Source organism: Euprymna scolopes, chromosome 43, assembly GCF_053919585.1.
Source record: "Euprymna scolopes isolate OS-2025 chromosome 43, ASM5391958v1, whole genome shotgun sequence".
NCBI classification, from domain to species: Eukaryota; Metazoa; Mollusca; class Cephalopoda; order Sepiida; family Sepiolidae; genus Euprymna; species Euprymna scolopes.
The window spans coordinates 25,852,179-25,879,741 of record NC_136524.1 but is presented as its reverse complement, the minus strand read 5'-3'; the positions used below and the strand labels follow the sequence as shown (position 1 = coordinate 25,879,741).

At 32.7% G+C, this 27,563-nt stretch overlaps 1 protein-coding gene across 4 annotated transcripts in view; it reads left to right on the top strand.

Annotated features, from left to right (window-relative positions):
* The window catches only part of LOC145268247 (vacuolar protein sorting-associated protein 54-like), a 181,054-nt gene that overhangs the window by 136,628 nt on the left and 16,863 nt on the right, over positions 1-27,563 (top strand). For all 4 annotated transcript variants that reach the window (XM_080123579.1, XM_080123578.1, XM_080123576.1 and 1 more), the window contains 7 exons: positions 988-1,119; positions 3,760-3,809; positions 9,467-9,549; positions 12,721-12,759; positions 23,364-23,418; positions 23,713-23,818; positions 25,036-25,123. In XM_080123579.1, coding sequence (XP_079979705.1) covers positions 988-1,119; positions 3,760-3,809; positions 9,467-9,549; positions 12,721-12,759; positions 23,364-23,418; positions 23,713-23,818; positions 25,036-25,123 — 553 coding nt within the window. The remainder of the gene's footprint in view (positions 1-987; positions 1,120-3,759; positions 3,810-9,466; positions 9,550-12,720; positions 12,760-23,363; positions 23,419-23,712; positions 23,819-25,035; positions 25,124-27,563) is intronic.

Here is a 27,563-nt window from a genome sequence, read left to right as displayed (position 1 = left end):
AGTAAATGATTTTTCTTCTGATGAGTTAAGGGCAAAATAAATTCATTAATTGATATAATAATTTAATCAATTTGAATTGAAAGATGGGATGATAAAAGAAAAAATACAAGGTAATTGCAACTTCTCTCCCAATTTTCGGATTTTATAATCATGCTTATATGCCTTTATTTTCTTTTAATGAATTGAAAAGTGCTTTTTCTTCTGATGAGTTAAGGGCAAAATAAATTCATTGATTGATATAATAAATGAATCATTTTGCTACGAAACAGGTGCTGTCAAGGTACTTAAAGGAATAAATGGTTACATGGTCAACATCTTGAAATTTGAAATATAGGCTTTTGTCATTAATTTATTATGTGCTCTGTAATTACATTGAGCTTCATAAATTAAACGATTGGTATAAATAAAAGGTGGAATATAATTGAATAAACATTTACGCACATACACATATATATGATAAAAAGTCTATATTCCAAAGTTCAAGATGTTGTCCATTTTACCATTTATTTCTTTCAGCATGTTAAAATGTTGAATTCTTGACAGCACTTGTTTTGTAGTGCAGAATCATTCATGTAATTATTGTTAAATTTTTAAAAAATTTATTTCGCCCTTACTCATCAGAAGAATAGGAACTCATCAACTTTTAAAGAAAATTTTTTCAATTCAAAAATGGCATAACTAAAAGAAAACAATTACAACTTCTCTTCTGGTTTTCAGATTTTGTAATCGTCCTTTATTTTTAAGAATTGAACATTTTAATATGCCAAAAGAAATAGACGATAAGATGAACAACATCTTGAAAGTTGGAATATAGACTTTTTATCATTCATTTGTATATGCTCCGTAGTTACATCGAACTTCGTAAATTAGAACATTGGTATAAATAAATGGTGAAATATAATTGAATCAGCATATTTTTCCCCATAATCATATATATATATATATATATATATATATATATATATATATATTTTATTTTATTTTTAGGATGGGTTCCTCGAAAAACTATCATCAAATGAGTTTGTCGCTCTGTCCAAAGTTATTGAAGGTTTCGTCACTGAATGTGAAAGAAAATGCGGACGGAGGAGTACATCACTACGAGGAAGTTTATTAAATCAGGTAAGAAAATAGGTGAGCGTGTGTGCATGCATGCATGCATGCATATATATACAGTGGGGAAAATAAGTCTTGGACACATCCCATTATTCTTTATTTAACACATTTTTTATGCAGCGAATGACACGAAAATTTAACAAGAAATAGTTACTAACTTAACAATAACAAATAACTTTAGAAATTGGAACCTTTTAATGCATAACAAAAATTATATAATAAAAACGAGAATAGCCTGGAAAAAAAGTGTTGGACACATTGTTTTAAATTATATTTTATTATCATTTTTTATAAATAATGCTGACAATTGTAATTTGTATTTTTATTTTCCGACACTATTATAAGTTTTAGAAGTTTCTTAATTGTTGTAGACCATACTCTAGGTCGTTGGAAAGTATTGAAACACGTTAGTCACCAGTAAGCCATCATGCGTGAAGGTTCTCAGGATGAGTAAACGTAAAAACTCTCTCAAGTCGTCCGTGATTAGATTATTGCCGAGTACAAGAATGGAATTGGTTTTCGGCGTATATCTGCTCAATTCAAAATCCCTGTAAGCACCATAGGAAACCTTATTAGGAAATGGAAGGTGCATGACTCAACCCTGAACCGTCCGCACACCGGAGCTCCTCGCAAGATATCGGATTGAGCAGTGAGAAAAATTGTATAAAAAGTTCAGCAGCAACAGAGAACCACACGAGGCGAACTTCAGAAAGATTTGGAAGAAGCAGGGATAGTAGTAACGAAACCAATGACTGATGCAAGAGTCTTAAATAGCGTACACCTCAAAAGACACCATTACTAAAAAATGTCATGTTAATGCTCATCTGGATTTTGCAAGAGACCACTTATTGAAAAAAGGTGATTACTGGAAGAATGTGATCTGGTCCGATGAGACGAAAGTGGAACTTTTCAGCATTAACTCTGTACGTCGAGTATGGAGAAGAGATGGCACAGCGCACGATCCCAAGGACACCCTCCCCACTGTAAAGTTTGGTGGTAGAAATGTCATGCTCTGGGGATGCTTCTCTTCAAATAGTACTGGACCACTTCATATTATAGATGGAAAGATGAATGCAGCCAAATATCGAGAAATTCTTGAAAATAATCTCTTGCCTGCTTCCAATGCGTTAGGTATATAACAAGGATGGATCTTTCAACAAGATAATGATCCCAAATATACTGCTAAAATAACCTCCGATTGGTTCGTACAGAACAAAATAGATGTTCTTAAGTGACCCAGTCAGTCCCCAAACTTAAATCCTATAGAAAATCTATGGAGAGAGCTCAAAATCATGGTCCACAAGCGAGATCCACATAATATTCAGGATTTGAAGAAAGTATGTGTTGAAGAGTGGGCAAAAATCTCGCCTGAACGTTGTCACAAATTAGTTTCGTCGTATAGAAAACGTCTCGAAGCTGTAATAGCCAATAAGGGGTTTTCAACTAAATATTAGATCAAATTGTGTTAGTGTGTCCAATACTTTTTTTCCGGCTATTCTCGTTTTTATTATATAATTTTTGTTCTGCATTAAAAGGTTCCAATTTCTAAAGTTATTTGTTATTGTTTAATTAGTAACTACTTCTTGTTAAATTTTCGCGTCATTCGCTGCATAAAAAATGTGTTAAATAAAGAATAATGGGATGTGTCCAACACTTATTTTCCCCACTGTATATATATATATATATATATATATATACTTAAACTTTTTTGTTTTATTACTAGTGATAAAAGGTGCATATATTAAAATAAGGACACATTTATAAAATGAAAATAAAGAACAAATGAGGAAGGTAATATTTTTTTCACATGTATGAAATGAATATTTACCCATGAAACAAAAAAAATAACTTGAGATATTTATAATAAAATCTAACAATAGTTTAAATTTTAAAGTACATCACAAAACTACACACAAAAATGGCTACTCCATACATTTTTACTCATACCATAACAAAATCAAAACAGACATAGTAATCGGTTTATCTCTACTTCTTTCATAAACAGACATCTTTTTTTACCATACCCCCACCCAATAATACAAGAATTTACAAGCACTAAAGAAATAAAAATTTCCAACAATCACAAACCATAAAACAAAACTGAAAACAACAAAATATTTCCCTAAAACACCCCCATCTAATGTAGGTATATATACTATACTATGCAATAATTGTAATCTTTGGTGAAACAAATGTGAAGTTAAGAAAAGGTTTGGTGAACATAAAGTTATAGAAAAAGGACAATTCTCTAAATGCACTATTCTCTCATGCATTAAAACATAATCATTCTTTTAACTTTAAACATCCTAGCCTAGTTAAATTCATTTTAAATAAATGTTGCCGAAGAATTCTGGAATCAGTAAATATTATAAATTCTGATACAATTAAACAATTTATTCTCCTTCAATCAGCTAATGCTAACTGAACAGAACTTATATTCTGGCTCATTATTTTATATATATATATATATATATATATATATATATATATATATATATACACACACACATAATAGAATGTTATATCTGTAAAGAATAGAGCAATTTCTGTAGGAAATCTTAAGTGCATATATATATATATATATATATATATAATTTGTAAAAATTTTTCTATATATAAAAATTTATGGTTATGCTTATATTTCAGGCTAATAGATTTGTGGATAGATTCCATGATGAAAGGAAAACAAAATTAAGGTAAGAACAATGCAAAAATATATCTCCATGGCATAATGATGAGAGCCTAGAGCTCCCCACATTTATGAGCCTTTTATCTGACCTTCTTTGTACGCAAATAGAGACAAGTATAATTTAAAACATGTTATTAAAAATATGGCGATTTCAGAACATGCTGTTCATCAAAGTTGATTTATCTGAAGCTGACAAATATTTATATTATAAACTAACGGTCAAAAACAATGAATCCAGTGAATTCATCACCTGAGGTTTGCGAAATAACAATATCTCAGTCTCTTTGCATTTAACATGTATGCATCCCTCTCTATCCCTTTTTCTATCTCTCTGTCTCCTTCTCTTTCATTTTCATCACCATGAGAGAAATTTCTTTTTGGGTTAATTGAAATTTAGACTCCGTTCACAGTAGACCTACAAAGATAAATTTGGAACCCCGTTGGCAACAGGCCACATGCCTTAAAAATGCTCCTTCTTAAATGTTAAAATATATTTTTATAAAAATGCATTGTAAACTTATTGCATACAGTGGACATTTCCAACTGCCCCAGCCCAAATAATTAATTCTCTGGACTGAATTAATGATGATGAACCCTGCCACTAATGATGCTGAGAACTCAAAGAGATGGCCCATCAAGCAGACATAACAGACGTCATTAACTCCTTGATGTAAAGAATGTGTTTATTGTGTTTAATACCTAGGGAGCTTGATGCCATGCCATTCCAAAAATGTCCCTACACCATGGCAAATGTTCTTATATCTATATATAAGGCGAAAATTATCTGTTTGTTTGCTTTTCATGCTCTCCCCATCAAATGCAGACTTAAAAGCCACACGAATTATTAAATCACCATAACTCTTATGTTTACAGTAAAAAATTTTTTTTAAAATGCTGGGACTATTCTGTCTTTTTTTGGTAGTGATCAATGTTTACTATAAGCACCAAATCCTGATATGAGGACTAACTAAGAGTAAGGTCGATAATCTGATTCTTTAAACTCTACACAAGAAATAAAGGTTCTTGTCCAGAATTCCCCCAACTCTAAAAAAAAAAAAAAGAAAAATTTGTATAGTGTATGTACCTGTGAGAAAATTAAAAATAACATATTCAAAAAATCATAAATTGATCAAATGGTTTTCTTAACTAAGAAAATCAGATTTTATGAGGAATTGAGGATGGAGTGTCACACTCCACCATCTTGAAGAAACAAAGGAAGATAACTTGATTTGAACCAGAGAGATAAAAACCAACCTTGTAATGTCAACAATTTACCTTTAATCACTTAAAATTGTTAATATAGGTAGAATTCTAGACACCCACTAAATAAAAAAAAATCTTTTAGCAAATTAATTTTTTTTTTTTTTTTTTTTTTTCAGAAATTACTTCATAAATTGGATTACTGATTAAGATTTTAAAGTTAAATTTAACTTAATAAAAACTAACAGCAACCCCATTATCAATATATATATATATATGGTGGCATTGTCTGTGGTGAAAGTACAAGGGCTGTTCCAAAAGTGATCCTTCTTATTTTTTACTCTGTCTAAATGGATTAGAGGGGATTACAAATTGTATTGCTATAATAAATGAACACACAGTCATGAATTGAAAATTTCATCTCTCTGTTGCAGATATTGATAGTGTAAGACTCTAAGAAAGCAACCTCTATCATGGATGTCTGTCAGAAGCAGAGGTGCATCATTGAATTCCTTGACAAAGTACATTAAGAATGGTAGTGACTGTAGAAAAATATATTCTAGAGGACAAAAGGTCACTCGTTTTAATGGTACCAATCCCGTCTTCATAGCTCTTTAACTTTTTTGAGTTAAAGAAATTAATAAGTGGCTTTACTTTTGGAATGACCTTCGTATGACAAAGTGTGTTCTGGATGCCCGTGGATAGCCATCGTTCATTACATCACTGGCAAAAGGGCATTGAGAATGGTGGTGACTATGTAGAAAAATAAATCATGGAGCACAGAAAATCGCTCGTTTTAATGGTAGCACTCCTGTTTTCATAGCTCTTTAACTATTTGAGTAAAAAAATAAATGGTTGGTGGCTTTACTTTTGGAACGTCCCTCGTGAAATAAAATACCTTTTTTTTTTTTTTTTTTTTAAATTTTTAATTAATAAAAAATTTTATGTTAATAAATATTATTTATTTAGTAATAAAAAAAATAAAATAAATATATTAAATGTAATCAAAGACAAAATGAAAACTTCCTTTCCATTTGCTACTAGCGGGGGGTACCTGGCATTGCCCGGGTGTTTGGAGGTGTGTGTGGTCATCTGGGTGTTTGTGTTGGGGGTGGGGGTGGGATAAAATAAAATAAAAATTTTGGTAGGTAAGTATGAAGGATTGAACCCGAACCCTTGAGGCAAAGTTGGAAATTAAAATGTGAAAAAAAAATGTACGACGTTAACCACTGGGCCCCCACAAAACACTAATGGAAACACATTTGAATTTATTTAATTATTTAGAATTGGCAGGTGCCTGTTTTAATGACTTAATGAGGTCAACTTTGACTGTAGGGTAGTATTTTATTTACTGCGGGAAAGCTTTTTTTATTTATTTATTTTTTTTTATTTCCCCAAGATGTTGGAGGGGGGGGAGTCAGCTCCCCATAACAAGGGGATTGTCCAAATTGAATAGCAATTGTCTGATATAAGGAGAAACTCCACATTGATCAAATCTGATTGCTTTTGGACGTTCCCAGCAATCGCACCGGGAACGATGTCTTATTAAGCTCCGTTTCACTTTTATTATTATACGAAAAAGCTTAATGCACATGCGGCGATCGAAAATTGTTAAATATTTATCTTTTCAAAGTCAAGCAAATTAAATAGACAGGTAACCCTCATTAACTCGTAGATATTTTCATTTAAACGTGATATAAAAAGTTTTAAGAAGTTGTGAGGCGACCGATCGGTTCTCGGAAAGAAGCTTTTCTTGGACATACACGAAAACGCGCGCACACACACACACACACACAAACATTTTCGCTTTTATATTTATAAATTATGCTGAGATGTAGGTGAGGGTACCACTCCTTGTTCTCCTAAATCCTCATTGCTCCTCATCTTATGCAGTAGAGAATTTAGCAACAATAGCATAAAATACTATTTTTAGAGCTGTGAGTATGACTCAATCGAGAATTGAACCTAGCTCTCTCAGTTCATCAGCACCTCCAACCATTCTACCAAAAGTATGAATATATTTCTCTTTGTCTATCTGTCTGTCCATCCATTTCACTTTTTCTCAGAAACTACTCGATGGATATGATTGAAATTTTGTATAGATCTTTGTTATAATAAGCTGCGAGTGAACTATGTATAATGGTATCCATTCAATGTACAGTTAGGGATGAGTAGGAGGTAGTATTTAATACAAAAATGAGCACAAATTTGACTATATTCGACCATCAATTTGGCTTAAAGCATTCAATCTAAGTCATCAGGCTATAACTTTTGCCTGCTTTTAATGGACTAAAAAGTGTTGTGCTTTTTTGTTATTAGAGCAAAATTCGAAAAATGAAATATTGAGTTTCAAGTAAAACCAATAGTATCTTCTTGATAGTCATGTTACAATAATGAACATATGCAAAAATTATGAAAAACAATTAGGTAGAAAATGAATTGTTTATGAATGTAGTTTTTGAAGAAAATTAGCCAAAATTGAGTTTTGCTTAAAAAAAATTTTTTTAAAAGAGTTTGAATTGTAAAAATAGAGGTAATTATTTTCTGCAAAACTTTGAAAATCTTTAGTCAATTTTAAATTATGAGTTACTTCCCTTGCTTTTTACATCACGTGTCCTAGAAAAACATGGCGAACCAAATTTTTAAATAATGGTTGAAAATTCTTGTTTTATTCAATAATGCAGCAATATTTAACTAATTGAGACATGATAATAAAATAGATATCATTGCTTTTGAAATTGACATAAAAATTGATTTTTCTGACTTCTGAAATTCGCTCTAATAATGAAGAAGCATCAAAAGTACAAATAATTTGGCGCTTCTACACTATTGGGACAAAATTTCGGAAATCGTAAAACTGAATTTCACATGAAAACAATGATATCTACATATTCCTCATATTTTTAAGATTATATCGAAAAATTATGAAAATTGATAAGGTAGAAAACAATTAAAGAAAATAAAAATAAAATTTGAAAACTATCGTAAGACAGAGTTCAAAAGGGAAATAATTTTCCATTTTTATTTAAACAAGATAGCAGCAATTTTTCACTTGCTAACATGATTAAATTTTTTTTAATAATTTAGTAATATTCAGGTAATTTTGACTGCATAATTTGAAAGCTATTATTGTAACTTATCAGAATTGACAAAAAAAAAATTATTTAAGTATTTAACGAAAAAAGGTAATCCCGATTTTATATTTACATTCAAGCATTTGCATCCAAAAATCCCCACTATGATCCGTACCGAAATAAATGCATCTGTGAGTTTTTTTTTTTCATTTTTAAATTTGTTTTACCTACCTTCCTCATCTCATTTATCTACATTTGAAGAAACTAGTAAGTGGGCCTTTATTTTACTTTCAGCAACACCATAACTCTTGCTTTCTTTAATTCTTTAATTTATCCTTTAGTCCTCACATTTCATGAGCAATGTTTCTGACAAAGAGGGAAGAATTGCTGTTATCTGGATCAGAATCTCTATCTAATCCTAATTGTTGGTTAGTTTTTGAACTTGAAGTAGTAAGGTTTTTTTTTTCTTTTAGCTCTCTACATTAAGTGACTTTATGCCTTGTCTGGAGTGATTTCCATTATAAAAACAAAAAAAAAAACGGGTTTGTATTACTGTACACATAGATTCGAAAAAGTTGTCAAAAAACAAATATATAACAAATAAATGTTATCAAAGGCAAGATAAGTTACTTTTCTACCAAACTGGATATAATTTACGTGTTTTTATTCAATTTAACATGTTTATTCAGCTCGAAAAGCATACAGTGTTTACCGATGTATTGGAAAATTCAAGATGGCGGCCGATTCTCTCTTTAACATGGTAAGTTTGGAAAAAGGTGTAATAAATAATAAACTAGACAAAATACTGTTAGAAATTCGTTCAATATATGTTACCGTGACATAACTTGACATATATTCGGTGGTTTTTTAATAGTATTTTCTCTAGTTTATTATTTATTACACCTTTTCCCGAACTTACCGTGTTAAAGAGAGAATCGGCCGCCATCTTGAATTTTCAAATACATCGGTAAACACTGTATGTTTTTCGAGCTGAATAAATATGTTACATTGAATAAAAACCCGAAAAATATATCCAGTTAGGTAGAAAAGTAACTTATCTTGCCTTTGATAACATTTATTTGTTATATATTTGTTTTTTGACAACTTTTTCGAATCTATGTGTACAGTAATACAAACCCCAAAAAACATATAGCAAGTAGATCCCTGAGTTTGACAAGATACATCTGAAGAAGATCAGAGGTTACGTTGGCCAAAACGTGAAAAATAACACTCCAGATGAGAACAGTGGTCCAAATAATCCAAATAATATAAAATAGCTACGTACTTTTCCAACAAATATTTTGAGTAAAAAAACAAACTTTACAAATTTAAAAAGTATCAACCACAAGTATTTATTAATATTCGCATTTTTTTTCTCTTTATTTTATAGTTTGATATTGGACAATGAACGGTGGAAACAAGCAGATGTACCAGCAGAATTTCAAGAAATGGTTGATCTTATAAGTAAATCAGGTCAATATATTATATTTCTCTCAGTCTATTTATTTGTCCATTTCAGTTTTCTCGAGAACAACTGGCTTCATTTGTTCATTGGGGATTATTGCCCTTATCTTTTAGTTACTGTTTCACGACGTTTCGGCCAACTATTCCTCTGGCCTTCATCAGGTGGTAACCGCAACAGGAACTCCAAATCTCCTAACTGCATTCTCAGCAATTACTGTCTTCCATATTTGTTGCCATCTCACCCCATTTTTGCCAACTAAACCTCTTAGGCTTTAGGTAGGATTGAAACCGCTATCTTCAGACAATGCTCACCTGGAACCGTAGAGATTCAACGTCTATATCTACTGCACCACGGGCCCTGGAGGGCAAACTACTATTAAACTAATGGTTTGATCTGGCTGAAATTTGTACGGACCTTTGTTATGATAAGGTGCAATGAATTAAGTATTATGGTATCTGTTCGATGTACAGCTAAGGATTAATAGGGGTTAGTCACCGCGATATCAAATTTATTCAAGAAGCTTTCCTGAAAACTACTGGGCCAATCTGGATATATAGACCTTTGTTATGACAAGATGTAGTGAACTAAGTATTATGGTATCTATCTCATGCACAGTTAGGAATTGATAAGGAAGTAGTATTCAATGAAAAAATAAGCACAAATTTAACCACATTCAAGCATTAATTTAACATAAAACACTCATTCTAAGTCAACGGGCTATAACTTTTGCCTGTTTTTAACATGATAAAAATTCTAGTTTATCATATTTCTTATATTTTTCTTGTCTATTACATATATAGATATTACTTTTACGAATATCATTGCAAAAGGTATAGATCCATTTTCGTCGTACACTACCTATGAATGAAATAGTAGGGAAGCCTAGACTGTCTGTGACGTAACCGTCCCAGGGAGCGATTGAGCTCCCCACTGGGGGGAGGCTGAGACTCCCAAAGCACTAGAGAATTCTGGATAGATATGATTGTTTTCTTCTTTAAGTATCGTTGTGTGCCTGGGCAACAGCAACCAAGCCTTTCTTAGAGAAAGTTTGGATTTATAAATTTCATTGTTTTATGAAAGCGACAACTTAATGTCACTTTGAGAGCTGTAACAAAATATAATTTTGTTTCGATGCCAGGGTTGTTTGGCTTTCGATAGCAGTTACCAGACCAACGAGATCATAGGCTTAACCTTTCAGTCGTGAATGGTGCCTGTCATCCACAGGTGCAATTGGGGAAGATGGGACCTCACCTGAGGTGACGTAACTAGACGCGATTGGTCTAGGAAGCGACCCCGGCCCTCATCTCACCTCACTGTATAAACAGGTCCACAGCGTCAAGACCGCAGATTGAGGCAGAATCGAGCTGAGACTTTGAGAGAATCAAGCACAATTGAAGAGTCATCGCCCTCTCTCTTCCCGCATCCTTCCACTGCCATACTGAGAGAAATTGATTTATTGTTATTTTTTGGCCCAGTGGAGTCTGTCAAAATCAACATTTATATTGTATATCTTATCTTGAATTAACCAGTAGAATAGATAATCGAGTTTGTCTTTCTTTTGTGTGCATGAGATTGATTCCCTTCCAGAACGACAGATCGATGAAGCAATGGCATATTAACCTGATCATGAAATTAAGACTAACCAAATCGATTGACGGGTCCTGCTACACTGAGACACCTTGCAAGGGATCCCCTGTGAAGGACGAGCACAGGTCACATTTGGTGACCTGCGACGGGGATAGCTTCACAGTCAAGCCTTAGTAGAAGTCTTGGAGGAAGAAAACTCTTAAATAATACTTGTGACCAAGAACATCCAGGACATATGGCATCTATACAAATATTACTGCCTGGTATAAAGAGTGGGTCTGTTGCAGGAAATGAATGGTCCACTATAGTGGAATTCATTAATTTATATCTATTACCGAGTGTTAAAATGTTATAAGAAATTGGAATTTTCATAAAGGGCTTCAACGAATATGGTCCAAAATGTTACAAATAATAATTTCAATGAAGACATATTTCTCTTTTCAGAGCATGTAAAATTATATATATATATATATATATATATATATATATATATATAAATAAATAAATAAATGGGAGATTTAAAGGAAGAGAACAAGACCAATTCTTTAAGAGGAAGCTTATCAGGATAATACAAAGCTCAGTATATAAACAAATAAATAAATCTATATATATTAGTATATAGTTTTTATACCTTCATTTTCTCTCTTTATTGACTTATATAGATCTCATCGTCATCATAGCCATAGCGTTTCACTCCATCTTGAGGTCCATCATCAAACAATGAATGAGGCATGTAAGGATGTATGTGATATTTTCTACATCATTGCTACAGAGACACTGAGCGTCATGTATATAGCCCCAATTTGTGTAGGTTATCCTGTGTTTTGATAATCTTTACTTAGGCCCAATTGAATGTTGCCCACTCTTTCCGGGAGAGTTCAGAGGTTGCTAAGAGGTGTTATTTTGGTGTCAGAAGGGCCTCCTTATTGTTGTCTTTGACTGACTCATTCCACCAATGCAAGCGGAAGGATGCTGATGTTGTACGTCCAAGGCCTGTGACAGTGGAAAAACTCTTGCAAAATGGTAGTTGCTGCAATACCTCTTCATGCCCAAATAGAGGGTGCTTTCACTATTGCCAATTGATGAACCTGCAGCAGAGCAATTGCGAACATCCTGTAGACAGATAGCAGGTTGAGCGATTTTAGGTTGCTGGTAATCGACCTTTGCAGCATGAGAACAGAATGAACCCATGCCACTGCACAGTATCTTGCATCTCGACAAATATATATATATATATATATATTAACAAGTTACGTTCCAATAACCAAAAAAAACAGAAGCAATCTACAATCATGATTTTTTTAAGATTGCTTTTTAAGATCTTTCTTTAATTGTTGTTATTTTCTTTGCATGTTTTCAGTGTCTCAAATTTCTTGTACGTATTTGATTTTAAACTTTAATATTTGTAAGTAAATACCACTTTAAAGTTTGATATTCTTTTATCCATTGAGGTTTTACATTAGTATTGTAAGATTTGCATAAATACTCCTAGGAGGCATTTTTATTGCATGAATCAATATATATATATCACTCATATGGCACATATATATAATAAACATGTTTAATTAAATAAAATTCTTGTCCTTTTATAGGGAAGATGCAGTTACCAGAAAAGCAGCGGATTGATTTAAGTAAGTATTTATCTATCGACATATATATATATATATATATATATATATATATATATAAATAAGAGCAAATAGTTAATAAAACATGTTAAAAAACACTTTGAAAAAGAGTTAAAAACATATTTAATTTGAAAAGGAAACACTTAATAAGTGGATAGTCCTTACTCCGCAGAGTTTCGAAGAAATACTTTCCTTCTCATCAGAAGGTAGGATTTAGCAAAATGCAGGATCGGATTTTGCTTGCAAAAGTATTTGATGAAACTGCAAGTAAGTCAAAGATCTTACTTGATAACAAAAAGTGAAGCAGAGGGAATATGGTGAAGAAAAAAGTTATTTCACGTGAATGGATAGTCTGGTAAAAGGTAAAGTATCCAATGACAGTAAAATCCAAAAATGCAAATCCAAGAAAGTTAGTTAAATTTCCATTCGCACAAGTAAAATCCAAGAGAATTGCGTAATTGGAAGATGGTTCAAAATAATCCAAAAGGCCGAAATCCGTGGAATAATTCACAAATAGGTACAAGGAAAAGAGGAAAGAATTCCAATATTATTATTAAAAGAAAGATAAGATATGCGTTAGACTCGGCTGCCGAGACAAGGCGTAATTAATTATTTTATATATATATATAATTAAAAAGGATTTTAGCTGTTATTTATACATGAAAAAATAAACATATTCATATATATAATTAAGTTCATGTATATTAATGACATCAGCTACAAAACTGATATCTTTTGCAAAAATGCTTAATGAGTAGAGCTTTTATAAATTAAATTATATAAACGGCAGATTGACCTACATGTCGACATTAACATTTTGATGGGGCTCCAAAATGAATTCCCTCAGGTTCCTCAATATGTTTATATGATTTTCATCGGTTGTTTTTTGTTTTTTTTTTACTAACATGCAGGTTTAGAGGCATCATCATGTCTTTGTTAGCTGCATGCTTGGAAACTCTCATTAAGTGTCTTCACAAAACTATCATGAGGATAAAATTATATATATATATAACGTTTTTATTAAGCTTTTCATTTGAAGATCATTTGCAAATTGGAAGTTTAGCTTACATGGTGAATCATCTTGATTTGACCGAAACAGTAGCTTTGTTATTGTTGTGACCATGTGATTTGTTTATCTAAAATTAGATAAAAACATATCTTGCTCCTTTTATTGAGTACTCTCAGTAACCTTGTTAGCTCCATTGTGTTTTTCTTTTCTTTTGGGTACCTTTAACCTGGAACAAATATATTCAACATTAATAAAACAATACAAGCCAAAAAGCAATAATTTATATGGTCCATTCATAGAAACAGACTACACTGCTAACAATGCATAAACATACTGTATTCCTAATGACAGCAATATTATCCTAACACTAATTATAAAACCTTCAAAGTGTTTTAATCCTAGGAAAACTAACTAAATCTTTATCTGTTTTTATGGCGAACAGACTCTTCTACAAAAAATCTCTGTTCGTTATCAGGAGCATATCATCCGAGCATTATCTCCTCATTTTGAGATGGGTGGATGGATTTGCATGTTGACTGACCTCATACTTACATTAATGTCATTGGCATTATACAGACATTTTTTTTCTAACCAGTGTGCCTCCTTTTGGAAACTGGATTACCCAACATCAAAAATCGTCTAATATTTCCCTCATGGGGAGGCAAATCAATATGGAAAATTCAAAGAGAACCAAAAAGAAATGTAAAAACACCATCTTACCTTTTCATTGTTGTCATTTAAACTAAGGCCCTCAAATAAGTGCCATATGATTCAAATATTAATAACTACATTTTATTTCAGTATTTAATTTATGTATTTCTGTTGTATTAAATGCTAGCTTTAATTTTTTTTTTTTTTTTTTTCTCGTCCATAAATGTTTATTTATCTACCGAGTTGATTGCAAAAATAGATTACCTAATTGTACTCATTTTTAGTTCGTGGGAGGGGAATCTATCACCATACTTTCCCTTAAACAGGTCCGTTGGACTTTTATTAAGTACAATACTTAATAGTTATTTTTTTATTTTATTTTATTTTTTTATTTATTTATTTATTTTTTTTTTTTTTTAATGGAGAGTAGAAAACGCATTGTGGATGCGTTATCGGCAGCTCCTGTTACTCTCGCTTCTTCTTATTTGTCCCTCAGTCCTCATTTTTAAATCAGTGATTTTTCTGACAAAGGGAGAAGAAAAAGCTGTTTTCTAGGTTGGCAGTATTTTTGCGCGAACAGTTGGCAGAGTTGGTGGAAATTTTCTGTTTCTATGTCTATCCTTGTAGCCATGTCACTAGTAAGGGTGCTGGAGGTAAACGTTTTGTCTGGGCTGACGTTATCCGCCTGATAGTCAGGGACCCGAACCTTGGATTAACCACTAAGGAGGCTGTCCTATCAGCAGGTGCAAAGTACTGGGGCTGCTGTATTGCCATTTGGTGAATGGAATCTGGACCATGCAGTAGCTTCTGGTGGGGCCTCTCGATGCCATACTAGTGGGTAATTGTTACGGCTTTACCTTATCATGTGGTACAAAAAAAAAAAAAATTCTTCGTTTCTTTTTCTCTCTTAGTTTCCCCTCTCTGTCCTGCTCTAAGTAAATCTGTCGACCTAGTCCACAAATTCCAAAATTTCATCATGACAAGTTTCAAGAAAAAATACACGATTAAACCCGGTTCTCCAACTTCCAACGTAGACCCCTACTACCATGTCTCCTTCTCCAACATCAGGGGTCTACGTTCTAACCTTCCAGAGGTTGAAACCCAATTACAGGAGACTAAACCAGACCTTTTATTTTTAAGTGAAACTGGCATTGGACAGGCTATTTCCCTTGATGAGTTTGCAATTACAGGATACTCTAACTTAACTTCTAAATCTGACCCCCAAGATCGCCATGGGCATGGAATATGTGCCTATATTAAAGATAGCTTTCCATGTGGGAGGGACATCTCCAGGGAAGATCCTAACTTACCTTATATGTGCTTCCGGGTTGCTTTAGCTCACACTACTGCATTTATATTTACTCTCTATCGCCCCCACAACAGCGGAGTTACTATCTTTCAAAGCATATCTGAGAAAATTGACCAAGTCCTTTCTACTTATCCTTCAGCTAACATTCACGTATGTGGAGACTTCAATGTTCACAACGTCGAATGGTTGACCCACTCAAACAAGACCGATGATGAGGGGAGGTTCTGTCATGATTTCTCCATTGCCTATGACCTCACTCAGATTGTTCAGGAACCTACCCGTGTGCCCGATAATGACGGCCAGTATGCGAGCCTACTAGACCTTTTTCTCACAACTTGCCCTGAACTATGTTCAGTTTCTGTTCTGTCGCCTCTTGGATCTTCCGACCACTCTGTTGTATCAATTAAGATAAAAATGAAATGTAATAAGTCCCCAGACGTACCTCTTCATCGTACAGTATATCGATACACTAAGGCTGACTGGGATAGCTTCCGTACATTTATATCTGATCTACCTCTGCATTCCATGTTTAAAAAGGATGTGTCCTCTATAGTATTAGACCTAACTGAATGGTTAATTGTAGGTATTGACCATTTCATACCCTCTAAAAAGTTTCAGCAAAAACCTAACAGCCAGCCATGGTTCTCTCCAGAATGTGCTGCTGCCATTGCGCACAGAAATCACTTTTTCCACTGCTTCAAACGTAATAGATGTATGGAAACTAAAGCCGTTTTCAGGACTGCCAGCAACCATTGTAAGAAAGTAATAAGGAACGCAAGAAAGTTGTATGCTCAATCTGTTAAGTCCAAAGTAGCTGAGCAGCGGCTTGGTTCCCACCAGTTTTGGCAAATAGCAAACAGAATCCTGAACAGAAGCGTGTGCTCCATCCCAACTATTATCAATGGATCTGAGGTAATCTCGTCAGCATCAGACAAAGCCAAACTCTTTGTCAAGAACTTTGCAGCTAATTCTACCCTTTGCGACCAAGACCGCCAACCCCCAATATTTCCTCTTGTATCAGAAAACACGCTATGTGATATACGTATATCTGTACGTGATGTTGCCAAACTAATCAAAAACCTTGATTCCAGTAAAGCAACTGGCCCTGATGGTATTCCAATCATAGTACTCAAAAAACTTCAACCTGAACTAGCGCCCATACTTACAAAACTGTTTAAACGTTGTCTTAAGGAGAATAGTTTCCCATCTCCCTGGAAAATCTCATCAGTATGCCCTGTATTTAAGAATTCAGGTGATCGCTCATCCCCCTCTCAGTACAGGCCAATAAGTCTCCTGTGCGTCATGAGTAAGTTGCTAGAATCTGTATTAAATACAGAAGTAATCAAACATCTCAACAAAAATAACCTTCTTAGTGACACTCAATATGGTTTCCGTTCTGCTAGATCTACAGCAGATGTCCTTACAGTTATATCGCATAGGATTAGCAAATCTCTCGACGGTGGCAATCTTTCTAGGGCAATTGCTCTTGACATATCTAAAGCCTTTGATAGGGTATGGCATAAAGGTTTACTTCATAAGATCGCTAGCTATGGTATAGCTGGAAAAGTCTTCTCAATTATTAAATCATTTCTTTCTGATAGATTCATAAGAGTAGTAGTTGAGGGGCAAAAATCAGAAGCTCACAATATTAATGCCGGTGTCCCTCAGGGATCCATCCTGGGCCCAACTCTTTTCCTGATCTACATTAATGATCTTCCAAATCATATCCTTACATCATTTGTAGACATTTATGCTGACGACACTACCATTTATGGTACCACATCTAAGACAGTAAACGAGCAAGTTCTCTCCAATTCTCTCTCCTCTGATCTTGAGCACGTAGTACAATGGGGAAAGGAGTGGCTGGTTACTTTTAATGCATCTAAAACCAAGCTTCTCTCTTTACATCATCAACATTCTAATCCACATTTGTCATCAATTGAAATGAATGGCTCTCGTCTTCAGGAGGCCTCAAGTTTTGACAAGCTTCTGGGCTTGACCATTACTCCTGATCTTAAATGGAACACGTATATCAAATCTGTTGCCAAGGCCGCTGGAAAAATGGTGGGATCTTTCTATCGATCCAGTAGATATCTCACTGCTGATGCTATTCTCTATCTATATAAGAGCCAGGTACGTCCAAGGATGGAATACTGTTGCCACATCTGGGCAGGAGCTGCTAGAAAGAACTTGTCCTGCCTTGATAGAGTTCAAAATAGACTTCGTAGCCTCGTAGGAGATGTCCTTTTCTCCTCCTTGCAACCTCTATCTCACAGAAGAGATGTTGCGAGTTTGTCTCTGATGTATCGTTATTTTCATGGAAAGTGTTCAACTGAGCTTCAATCTATGGTCCCCCCTCGCCAAACTTTCACAAGAAACACTCGTCTAGCTGTAAACACTATCAATAATTTCCCCCACTCTTTATCTGTGCCTAAACCTAAACGTAGATTCCATGAACAAAGCTTCTTTCTTAGAACTGCACGCCTGTGGAATTGTCTTCCGTTTTCCTGCTTTCCGGCTGACTACAATATGGTTTTGTTCAAGTCTAAAGTAAATAAGTTCTTGATGAGCCGTTCCATATAAGTTATTAAATTTACCAAATTTTCATTACTAATGATTACTATATTGACCAACTTCTACTGTACACTCTTTAACCCTTATCCTTGAGTGGCCTCTGGGCCTTGATAATGTGGTGATGCCTTTGTAAAAAAAAAAAAAAAAAAAAAAAAAAATATGTTCACTCATGGTTAAAATATATTATTACACACACGCACTCTCATATATTTTCACTCGGAAATTATTTGTATCCTTTGACTGACATTGGAATTTTGAATATTTGTTTTTATAAAAAACAATTACCTTTTGCTTCTTGGATTTACCATCAAGTGAGCCTTCATACATTCTAGATCTTCTATATTCAGTTTGTCTTTCCTTTTTCACATGTTTTAACCGATATGAACATATTTTTTTGCATTTTATGATGAACCATCATATAAAGTATTCCTTCATTTAACTCCATAACCACAAATTCTTAGCTCAGCTAATAATTTGCTAATTTCTTTCTTTCCTCTAGAGAAAAGAATAGCATTCTTTGAAACTCAGCGGAATAAGGATATCTTAAATATATTTTTTTTGGAGTATTCTGTCGAGCAATAAATTTCCTTGTAAATTTTAATTTACAGTCTTGATTTCTTTTCATTATTTATATATATATCTTTTTGTTTTATTTTACTTCAGTCGAAGTTCTCAGAAATCAAGGGGCCCACAACCTGGGGCTGACACTTGAAGTCTATATGAGATACATAGATATTTGAATGTTCCATTAAAGTTCTTTATCTCTCAAGCACTGAGTTAGTAAAGAAATTGAGAACATAATTTTCTTCTCCCCAATTAACCATTTTTATACGTTGTAGTATATCTTTCATGTTGGTCTCATGGTCTTACTGGATTCCAGGACAAGAATTTATCTAGTCTGGTGGAGTATCCAGCTTCGTGCTATTACTTGAGGTAATATCACTTGGAGAAGGTGCACCATTCCTCGAAAAAGCTGTGGGGTAGCCGTAGTGAGGAGATCTTATTTGGGCTGCGAATACTATGTGATTTTGAATATTTGGTCAGGGTTTACTTCTATGGAAAAAGTATCCTCATGCCAGATTGTTCTGACAAACCCCTGTACAGAGAGACCTTAGACACTCGAGGATAGTGTCTAGTAGGCATTCAAGTTCTCTATGCCTTACAAAACTTTTACTCCAGCATCTTTTTCACAAGATTTGCAGACACTATCCTTATCTTTACATCATCTCTTGAGGGAGCCAATAAAATCTTGCTGACCGAAACATACATTTCACCGTCAAACATTCAAACACCTGACACATCAGTATCCCTTTCATGTCTAGACTTTACTCTTAGTATTACCAAAACAGGACGCATACACACAAACTTTTATAGAAAGAGCGTCTTCAGGGATATCTTCATAAATCATGAGTCAGCTTGCCCTACCAAAGCTAAAATAAAATATGCTATGAATGAAGCTAAACACGTCACATTAAAAAACAAATACATTAAAAAAAATTCTCCCTGTTCCGTCTTTTCACGTGTTTGTTCATCTTTTTCATATGAATAAAATGAAACTAATCGAAGTGAAGTAGGCCGCCTGGCTTTCCTGCCAGGGACATCTTGAAAGCAATTAGCTTTGATCGATAGTGGGGTGAGGGGGGAACCCTTCATATGAGACAATTGCTATTCATTTGGGAGTTCTCCTTTTTTGGGGGGAGCTTAGTTTCCCTAACATCATGGGGAAGCAAATAAATGAAATGGTGGAAAGCTTAACTGGCCTTCAGCCAACGTTCATTTCTGTGCCTGCGTAATTCATAACTTATTCACTTCAAGTCAAAATTTAAACGCTTTTCACTTCCTGTCGCATCATAGCGTAGCGGTAAGATGTCAGTTTTTCTTTTCCACCTTTGCGTCACGGGTTTGAGCCTGCCTCCCCACTAAAACTTTTTTTTTTTCTAAACACACACCTACAAACACCCAGGCAACGCTGGGCACCCTCGCTAGTAAATAAATAAATCAACAATCTATACATATGTATATGCAGAACACTACCCGCGAAAAATAATTCGCTCATGGAGTCGATTCCCTTAGAACACTTATTAAGCAAAATGTAAACACCATGCACACATACATGGCGGATATTAAACACTTGCAAGTGAACAATTATAAGGAAAACACACAACAACATTAATTATTAATGAAAAATGTTACAATAATTTCTAACAATACTTAATCATATACTTTATCCATATTTCTGAAATTAATTTAACAGCCTGGCTATGTAATTTTTATCTAGCTCCGACTTTCGGCCACTGACATAAACATGAAAGCCTCGTCCGAATAGTTGTACACACTTCTTTATTTTTCCTTCTTTGGTGAAGAGATTTATTTTGAAAATTTGGGCATTAAAAGAATTATATATATATATATATATATATATATATATATATTACTATAATAATTTTTAAATACCTACAGAAACTAGTGTTTCATACTTTTGGGAATCATTGGTATAAGGTGCCACGATTACTACTGGTCAGGAAATTTAAACCCGGTCATGAAACCATCTCTGGCTCAGGAACAAACCACACAGCCAACCTTAACCATGAGAAATGTCCTTGAAATTTAAATATTTTTTTTTTAAATGTCGAGGCGTCCGTCCAGAGTGATCTAATAATGATAGCATATATATGTACATGTTTTTTGTTTTTTTGTGTGGAAGACAGTGCTCCATGTCTCCTACGACAGAGCTTAATATTACATAAAAAGACTAGTCATGTTTTTTATATCATGGTTTTACAAACATGATCATCAGGCTAATCCCCAATTTGATTTCTATCTTTGGAGATTGATGAACATGTGTGCACACAAAACCATGATAAGAATACAAAACAGCAACTTATCTCTCTGTACACACACACACACACACACGCACACATGTATGTATGACAGACACAAAGACAGAACTATCAAACTGAGATTAAATTTTTAAAAAAGTGAAATTTTTACTAGTTTTATTTAGATTGTTGATGTCTTCAGAAAAGTTAGTCAAATCTCTTCTTTTTTTTTTTTTATTTCTTCCTGTGTTTAATTGTTTTTCCCCTGTCTGACTCTATTTTATCATATAATTTTATCCTCACACGCACGCACACATATATATATTGGCTTTACTTTTCTAAAATTAATTCAATCACTATTCAATTTTTTTTCTTCTTCTTCACTCATTCTCCCAAAATTAGCCCAGCCTTGACAGTCGTTGTAAATTCTTTTTTCTACGCATATCTTATCTTCCTTTCAATAATATTATTTGAACTCATTCCCATTTCCTTGCACCCATTTGTGAATTATTCCACGGATTTCTGCCTTTTGGATTACTTTGGATCATCTTCCAATTATGTGATTCCCTTGGATTTTACTTGTGAAAATGGAAATTTAACCAACTTTTTTGGATTTTATCGTTATTAGATATTTTACTCTTCACCAGACTATCCATTCACGTGAAATCACCTTTTTTTCACCTTATTCCCCCTGCTTCACTATTTGTAGTTTCATTAAATACTTTTGCAAGCAAAATCCAATCTCGCATTTTGCTAAATCCTACCCTCTGATGAGAAGGAAAGTATTTCTTCGAAACTTTGCGGATTAAGGACTATCCACTTATTTTGTGCTTCTTTTTTTAAAATTAAATATGTTTTTAACTCTTTTTCAAAGTGTTTTTTAACACGTTTTATTAACTACTTGTTCTTATATATATGTATATCTAGAGAGAGAGAGAGAGAGAGAGAGAGAGAGAGAGAGAAAGGTAGTTTGCTTGAAGCATTGCTGGTAAATAGATATATAAAGAAGGCTATAGCAATGCAAAGAACCAGCTTTTGTATGAACAAAAATGGACAAACAAAAGAAGGTCTTATTTGTTTTTGTTATTTTATTTAATTTCGTATATCCATTTATTTTTAAAGATGATCACAATACAAATCAGTAAATATGAACTTATTGTTTGATGTAACCAAGATAGAACAGCCAGTTCCCTGCATTGCTATAGCCTTATTATTACTCCTCTATATCTATCTATATGTATACATATTATTTAAATTTGAACATACATTTGTACCTAATAATTGGTATATTGTGTATCATAAATATTCACATATTGAAATACAGCATTGACATACCAGTTCCTGTCAGATCGTGGAGGTTAAGCAACATTGAGCCTGATCATTACTAAAATGGGTGACCAATTTGGAAATTGTTGGTGCATTGTTTCCAGTTTGTCTTGGACCTCTCCTTGCCACTGGACTCAAGCGGTACCCATTCGTATGGTTAAGTATTGCGTAAGCCTTGCCTCGTAATTACGTGTGCAGAGGTGTCCTGTGTTTCTTAAGACTGAATAGAGACATTGTATTTTATTGAAATGTAAATAGCAAGAAATATTTTCTTATTAATAAGTTAATATATTAGGGTAGTAGATTTCAATTTTAAATATGTATATATGCATATAAAAAAAAAACAATTGTCCACCCACCTAACTCATAATAAGCCACCACATGACTGTGGCAAAAATAAATAAATAAATATATATATATTAGTATATATATATATATATATATATATATATAAACATAATTTTTACAACATAATATGCTTGAGGATGATGAAAGTATTCCTATTGAAAGCGCTTGCTAAAGAAACCTAAACAATTTTGAGAAAAAACACAAAAAAATATTCGGAGATTGGAGAAGGTAAAAAAGAAAATAGTGAAACGGAAAAATTTTGTGCGTTTTAATAACATTTGTCTCAATGAGAATATGCTGCTTAAATATACCCAAGTTAATATATGTATACATAATTATTTCAAAATGAATATATATATATATATATATATATATATATATATATATATATATATATATATATATATATATATATAATTGCTGCTAATAATTATGTCTTTTACATCAATAAATATAAATCAGTATTGAATAATACATATATATGAATTTATATATTATTTAATATTTGATATTAATACTTAATGTTGATTCTTTTTTTTTTTTAATATATTAATGTTAAATTTTATTATAGGTAAAAAACCTGCAGAATTCATTGTTGTTAATGGGGAAAAATTTGCCGTCGTTGGGTAAGTAAATGTAACAATATTTAATATAATATTCACTAGTTTTAGTTTTTGTTTTGTGGCAGTCGCTCCAGACTATGCATGAAGCTGTTTAATGTGAGGAAGTTACGCAAATTCAGGGCTTTATTATTCAGTTTGCATGACATTTCTATACAATTTATACCTTCTTGAAATGTTTAAGAGAAAGTAAATTCATAGATTAAAATTAGTAAGAGCTGTAAAAAAAAAAGAGAGGGAAGAAATAATTATAAACGTTTTCTGTAATTTTTCTCGTCTGTGTTTGCTTTTTTATTTCAGTACAGTCCTGATGTTGCTGAAGATGATGGTTGAATATTGTGAGTGTGTTGACAACATTCCTGCCGCTGCGCAAGACATTCTTGGCCGGTTAATAGATTTACTGAAGGTGCGTAGAAATCTCCATTTTTCAACATCCATATATCGTTATTGGTAAAAACGTTATTTTTTTTTTTTTTTTTTATATTATTAAACTCTGTTATCACATGCATCAGCATTTCCTGTGACCTTGTAATTCTGTGATTTACAATTTATACCGACCGTACTCCCCAACTATAAATTATAAAAGAGCAAAAAAAAAAAAATGGCTAAAAAAATCAACAGAAAAGTAGTTTAAGACATGGCCCCCAAAACTCACACATTCCTATCTCATACAGAAGAAGGAAGGCCAACTTTGTGTACCATGTCAGGAACCTTTCACGGTGAACAATTTTCCAACAAAATATTTTTTTTATTTTTTACTTGGAGTCACCACTTATCAAGGCCCGACGGCCACTCGAGGATAAGGGTTAATGAATGTAAGGTGGTAGTGTAGTAACTGTTAGTGGTATAAATTGGGTACTGTTTTAGTTAATGGGTAGATATAATTTGATTTTGAAAACTGCACGCCTGTGGAATTGTCTTCCGTTTTCCTGCTTTCCAGCTGACGACAATATGGTTGTCTTCAAGCCCAACGTAAACAAGTTCTTGATGAGCCGTTCCACTTAAGTTAACAAATTTACCGCATCTACATTACTAATGATTTACTATACTGTCCAATTGACTACTGTACGCTCTTAACCCTTATCCTCGAGTGGTCTCTGGCCTTTATAAGTGATTATGCCTATGTAAAAAAAACAAAAAACAACTGATTTAAAAAAAAAATTTTTCCTTCGGCAACATCACATTTATCATCAGTCAACGTCTTTGCTCATCAGATGATCTAATTTTTTTAATGTATATGAAAGCAAGTGATTAGACAAGACCATACACAGTTGAATTTGGAAATAGTTAACCCACTGAATCGAGAGAACTAAGAAGTAGGCTTACATAATATTGGTATACGTTGGAACCCTGCACAAGGGAAAAATGACCATCATATATGCAGATATGAAATGCCTTATTTTATGAATAACATAGTCATAGTCACTATTGATTCTATTACTACTACTTCTATTATATGAAAAGTTGTGTGTACAAGGTTTGAATCCAGTTCATTTCACACCTGACGTGCAAAACCTCCTAGAGAATCGATAAATAAATACTACCACTACTAATACTACTGCTGCTCCTAGTACTATTACTACTATTGAATTATTTCTCAATGTTGTCTTCTTTAATTTTCAGACTTTCAATTCACGGACGTGCCAACTGGTTCTCGGTGCCGGCGCTTTGCAGTTGGTCGGCCTGAAAACAATTTCAACAAAAAATTTGGGTGCGTAAAATTTAGTCCTCCTGTATGTATGTAGATATCTGTAAATTTCACAGTCCCACCTCTGCATCTAAAAAAAGTTTTATTTTGACAAACTTAGGAACACCATTTTCAGATTATACATAAAAGTAAAGTTTTATCAAATTTACTCATTCAATTTTTATTAGCAGGGCTCCGTTTTCTTTGTACATTTGTAATAGGTTTCTTAAATGATTTGGTTCTTCTTCAGAATCCCCCGTTGTTTAACTATTTCATACTACGCACGCCAGTGTGTTTTCTCTCAGACATTAAAAAAAAAATCATTGTTTAAAGGAAAACAGATTTTTTACCACTAAATTCTTTTTATTTATATTACTTGTATTCATCAAACTGTTGTTCTCATCTTGAGTGTTATTTGTGCAACGTTTTGGTCAGATTGGTCTTCGGGCGTCCTGAGGCGTGTTGGTTGTTGTTTGGAAAAGTATGTTGTACAAATAAATTCAAGATGAGAACAATAGTCTAATCAATGCAAATAATATGAACATTCAGTCTTATCTGAAAAGTTCTGAACTTTAAATTGTTTTTATTTAAACATCATGGCATTGAAAGAAAAAAAAACAAATAAAATAGTTTGAGGAAAATGTCTAAATATTGATTTTAAACAAATAAATGTTTATTTTACAAAATCCTTGTGTTGTAATTAGGCTTATAAACGTATAACCTACATATTTAATTTTAATATGTATGTATGTATGTATGTATGTATGTATTTAGTATGTATATATTTATTATTAAAAGTCATACTCTCAGGATCTAAACTCAATAGATGTTAATTTTTTTCTAACTTCAGAGCATGCATAAGTAAATAATAGATTAGATTTCAGTAATCCAGTGTTTTATTCATTTCTAAAAAGATTATTTATAAGGAAATAAGTAAGAATTTCATCTTTGTATAATTAGTTAAAGGGAAGTAACTAACACAATTGCTTCCCTTGGTTTTTAAATTAATTTACCATCTATTTATACAGCTTTTTTTTTCTTTTTTCTTTTTTTTTAACCATTTCTCTTTTTCTCTCTTTTTTTTTTGTCGCTTTTCTATTTTTATTTAATTTTAATATCTTATTTTCAATTTTACTTCTCTAATTCGTAGTCATTTTTTTTTTAATGATCTAATAAAGAATTGCAAACCTAAGGAAATTATATTTTTGCCAGCTATTTTTTTGTCAACTATGGCATTCATGAAAATAAATAGAAACTTACATTTCTAATTAAACCGAACGTAAAAAAATGTCCTAATAATCTGAATTTTATTATTTTTATTTTTTTGTTGTTTTTGATATATATTTAATTTTTTCCCATTTTGATGGAAAAACCAACTGTATTTCGGTTGTCTAAATTGTTAACAAAACAATCTACCAAATTTTTTATTTTTTTAGGAATTAATAAACGTATGGTTATTGAAATCTAATTACTTTCTATTATATATATAGTGAATAAATGACAAAAGTCTATATTCCAAAGTTTATGATGTTGACCATTTTATAATTTATTCCTTTAATTCAGTCGACATTTACAATTCTTGGAAGTATGTTTCATAGCACAAAATCAATCACTTAATTATTATATCAATCAGTGAATCTATTATGCTCTTAACTCATCAGAGGAAACAACAACAATCAATCCGTGAAAAGGAAATAGAGTGCGTTTTGACATGATTAAAATCCGAAAATAAGGTATTTTATTTAATTTTATTTACCTCCTATTGAATCTGCTATAGCTCTAGAGAACTAATAGCTGTATTCTGAAAATCATATACCCTATTCTTTATTAGTGGTAGCTATATATTTAATATCCCTTTGTTTTTTGGCTCGGAATCTAAGCCATCAGTTTTTCATATATATATATATATATATATATATATATATATATATATATATATATATACTATAATAATTTTTAAATAACTACAGACATTAGTGTTTCATCCTTTCGAGAATCATCAGTGCAGGGTGTCACGATTAATACCAGTCGATAGATTTGAACTTGGCAACAAAAGCCATGTCTGGTTTCGTTAGCAAGGACCTAATCCACTTGGCTAACGTTAACCATGAGAAATACTGTTGAAATTTAAACATTTATTCTTTTAAATGTTTCTAATGTCTGTAAGAATGATCTAATCATTATATGATGATCTGCACGTATGAGCTAAATTGACTGACTCAACAATAAGAAACGAGTTTATTAAAGGGACTGAAAAGAGTAAATCAAAATTTATCAAGATAAGAAAAGCTCAACACTATTAAGAGAAGCAAACAATAATATTAAATGAAAGGAAAGAAATAAAAAGTTATATATGTAACTTTATGATGTCATCAGAACAATAAGGAAAAGTTAAAAATTGAGAAAAAAACTTGGTTTCTTAATTTTCTGCTTAACTTTCTCCAACGATTTACTAATGAGTTTG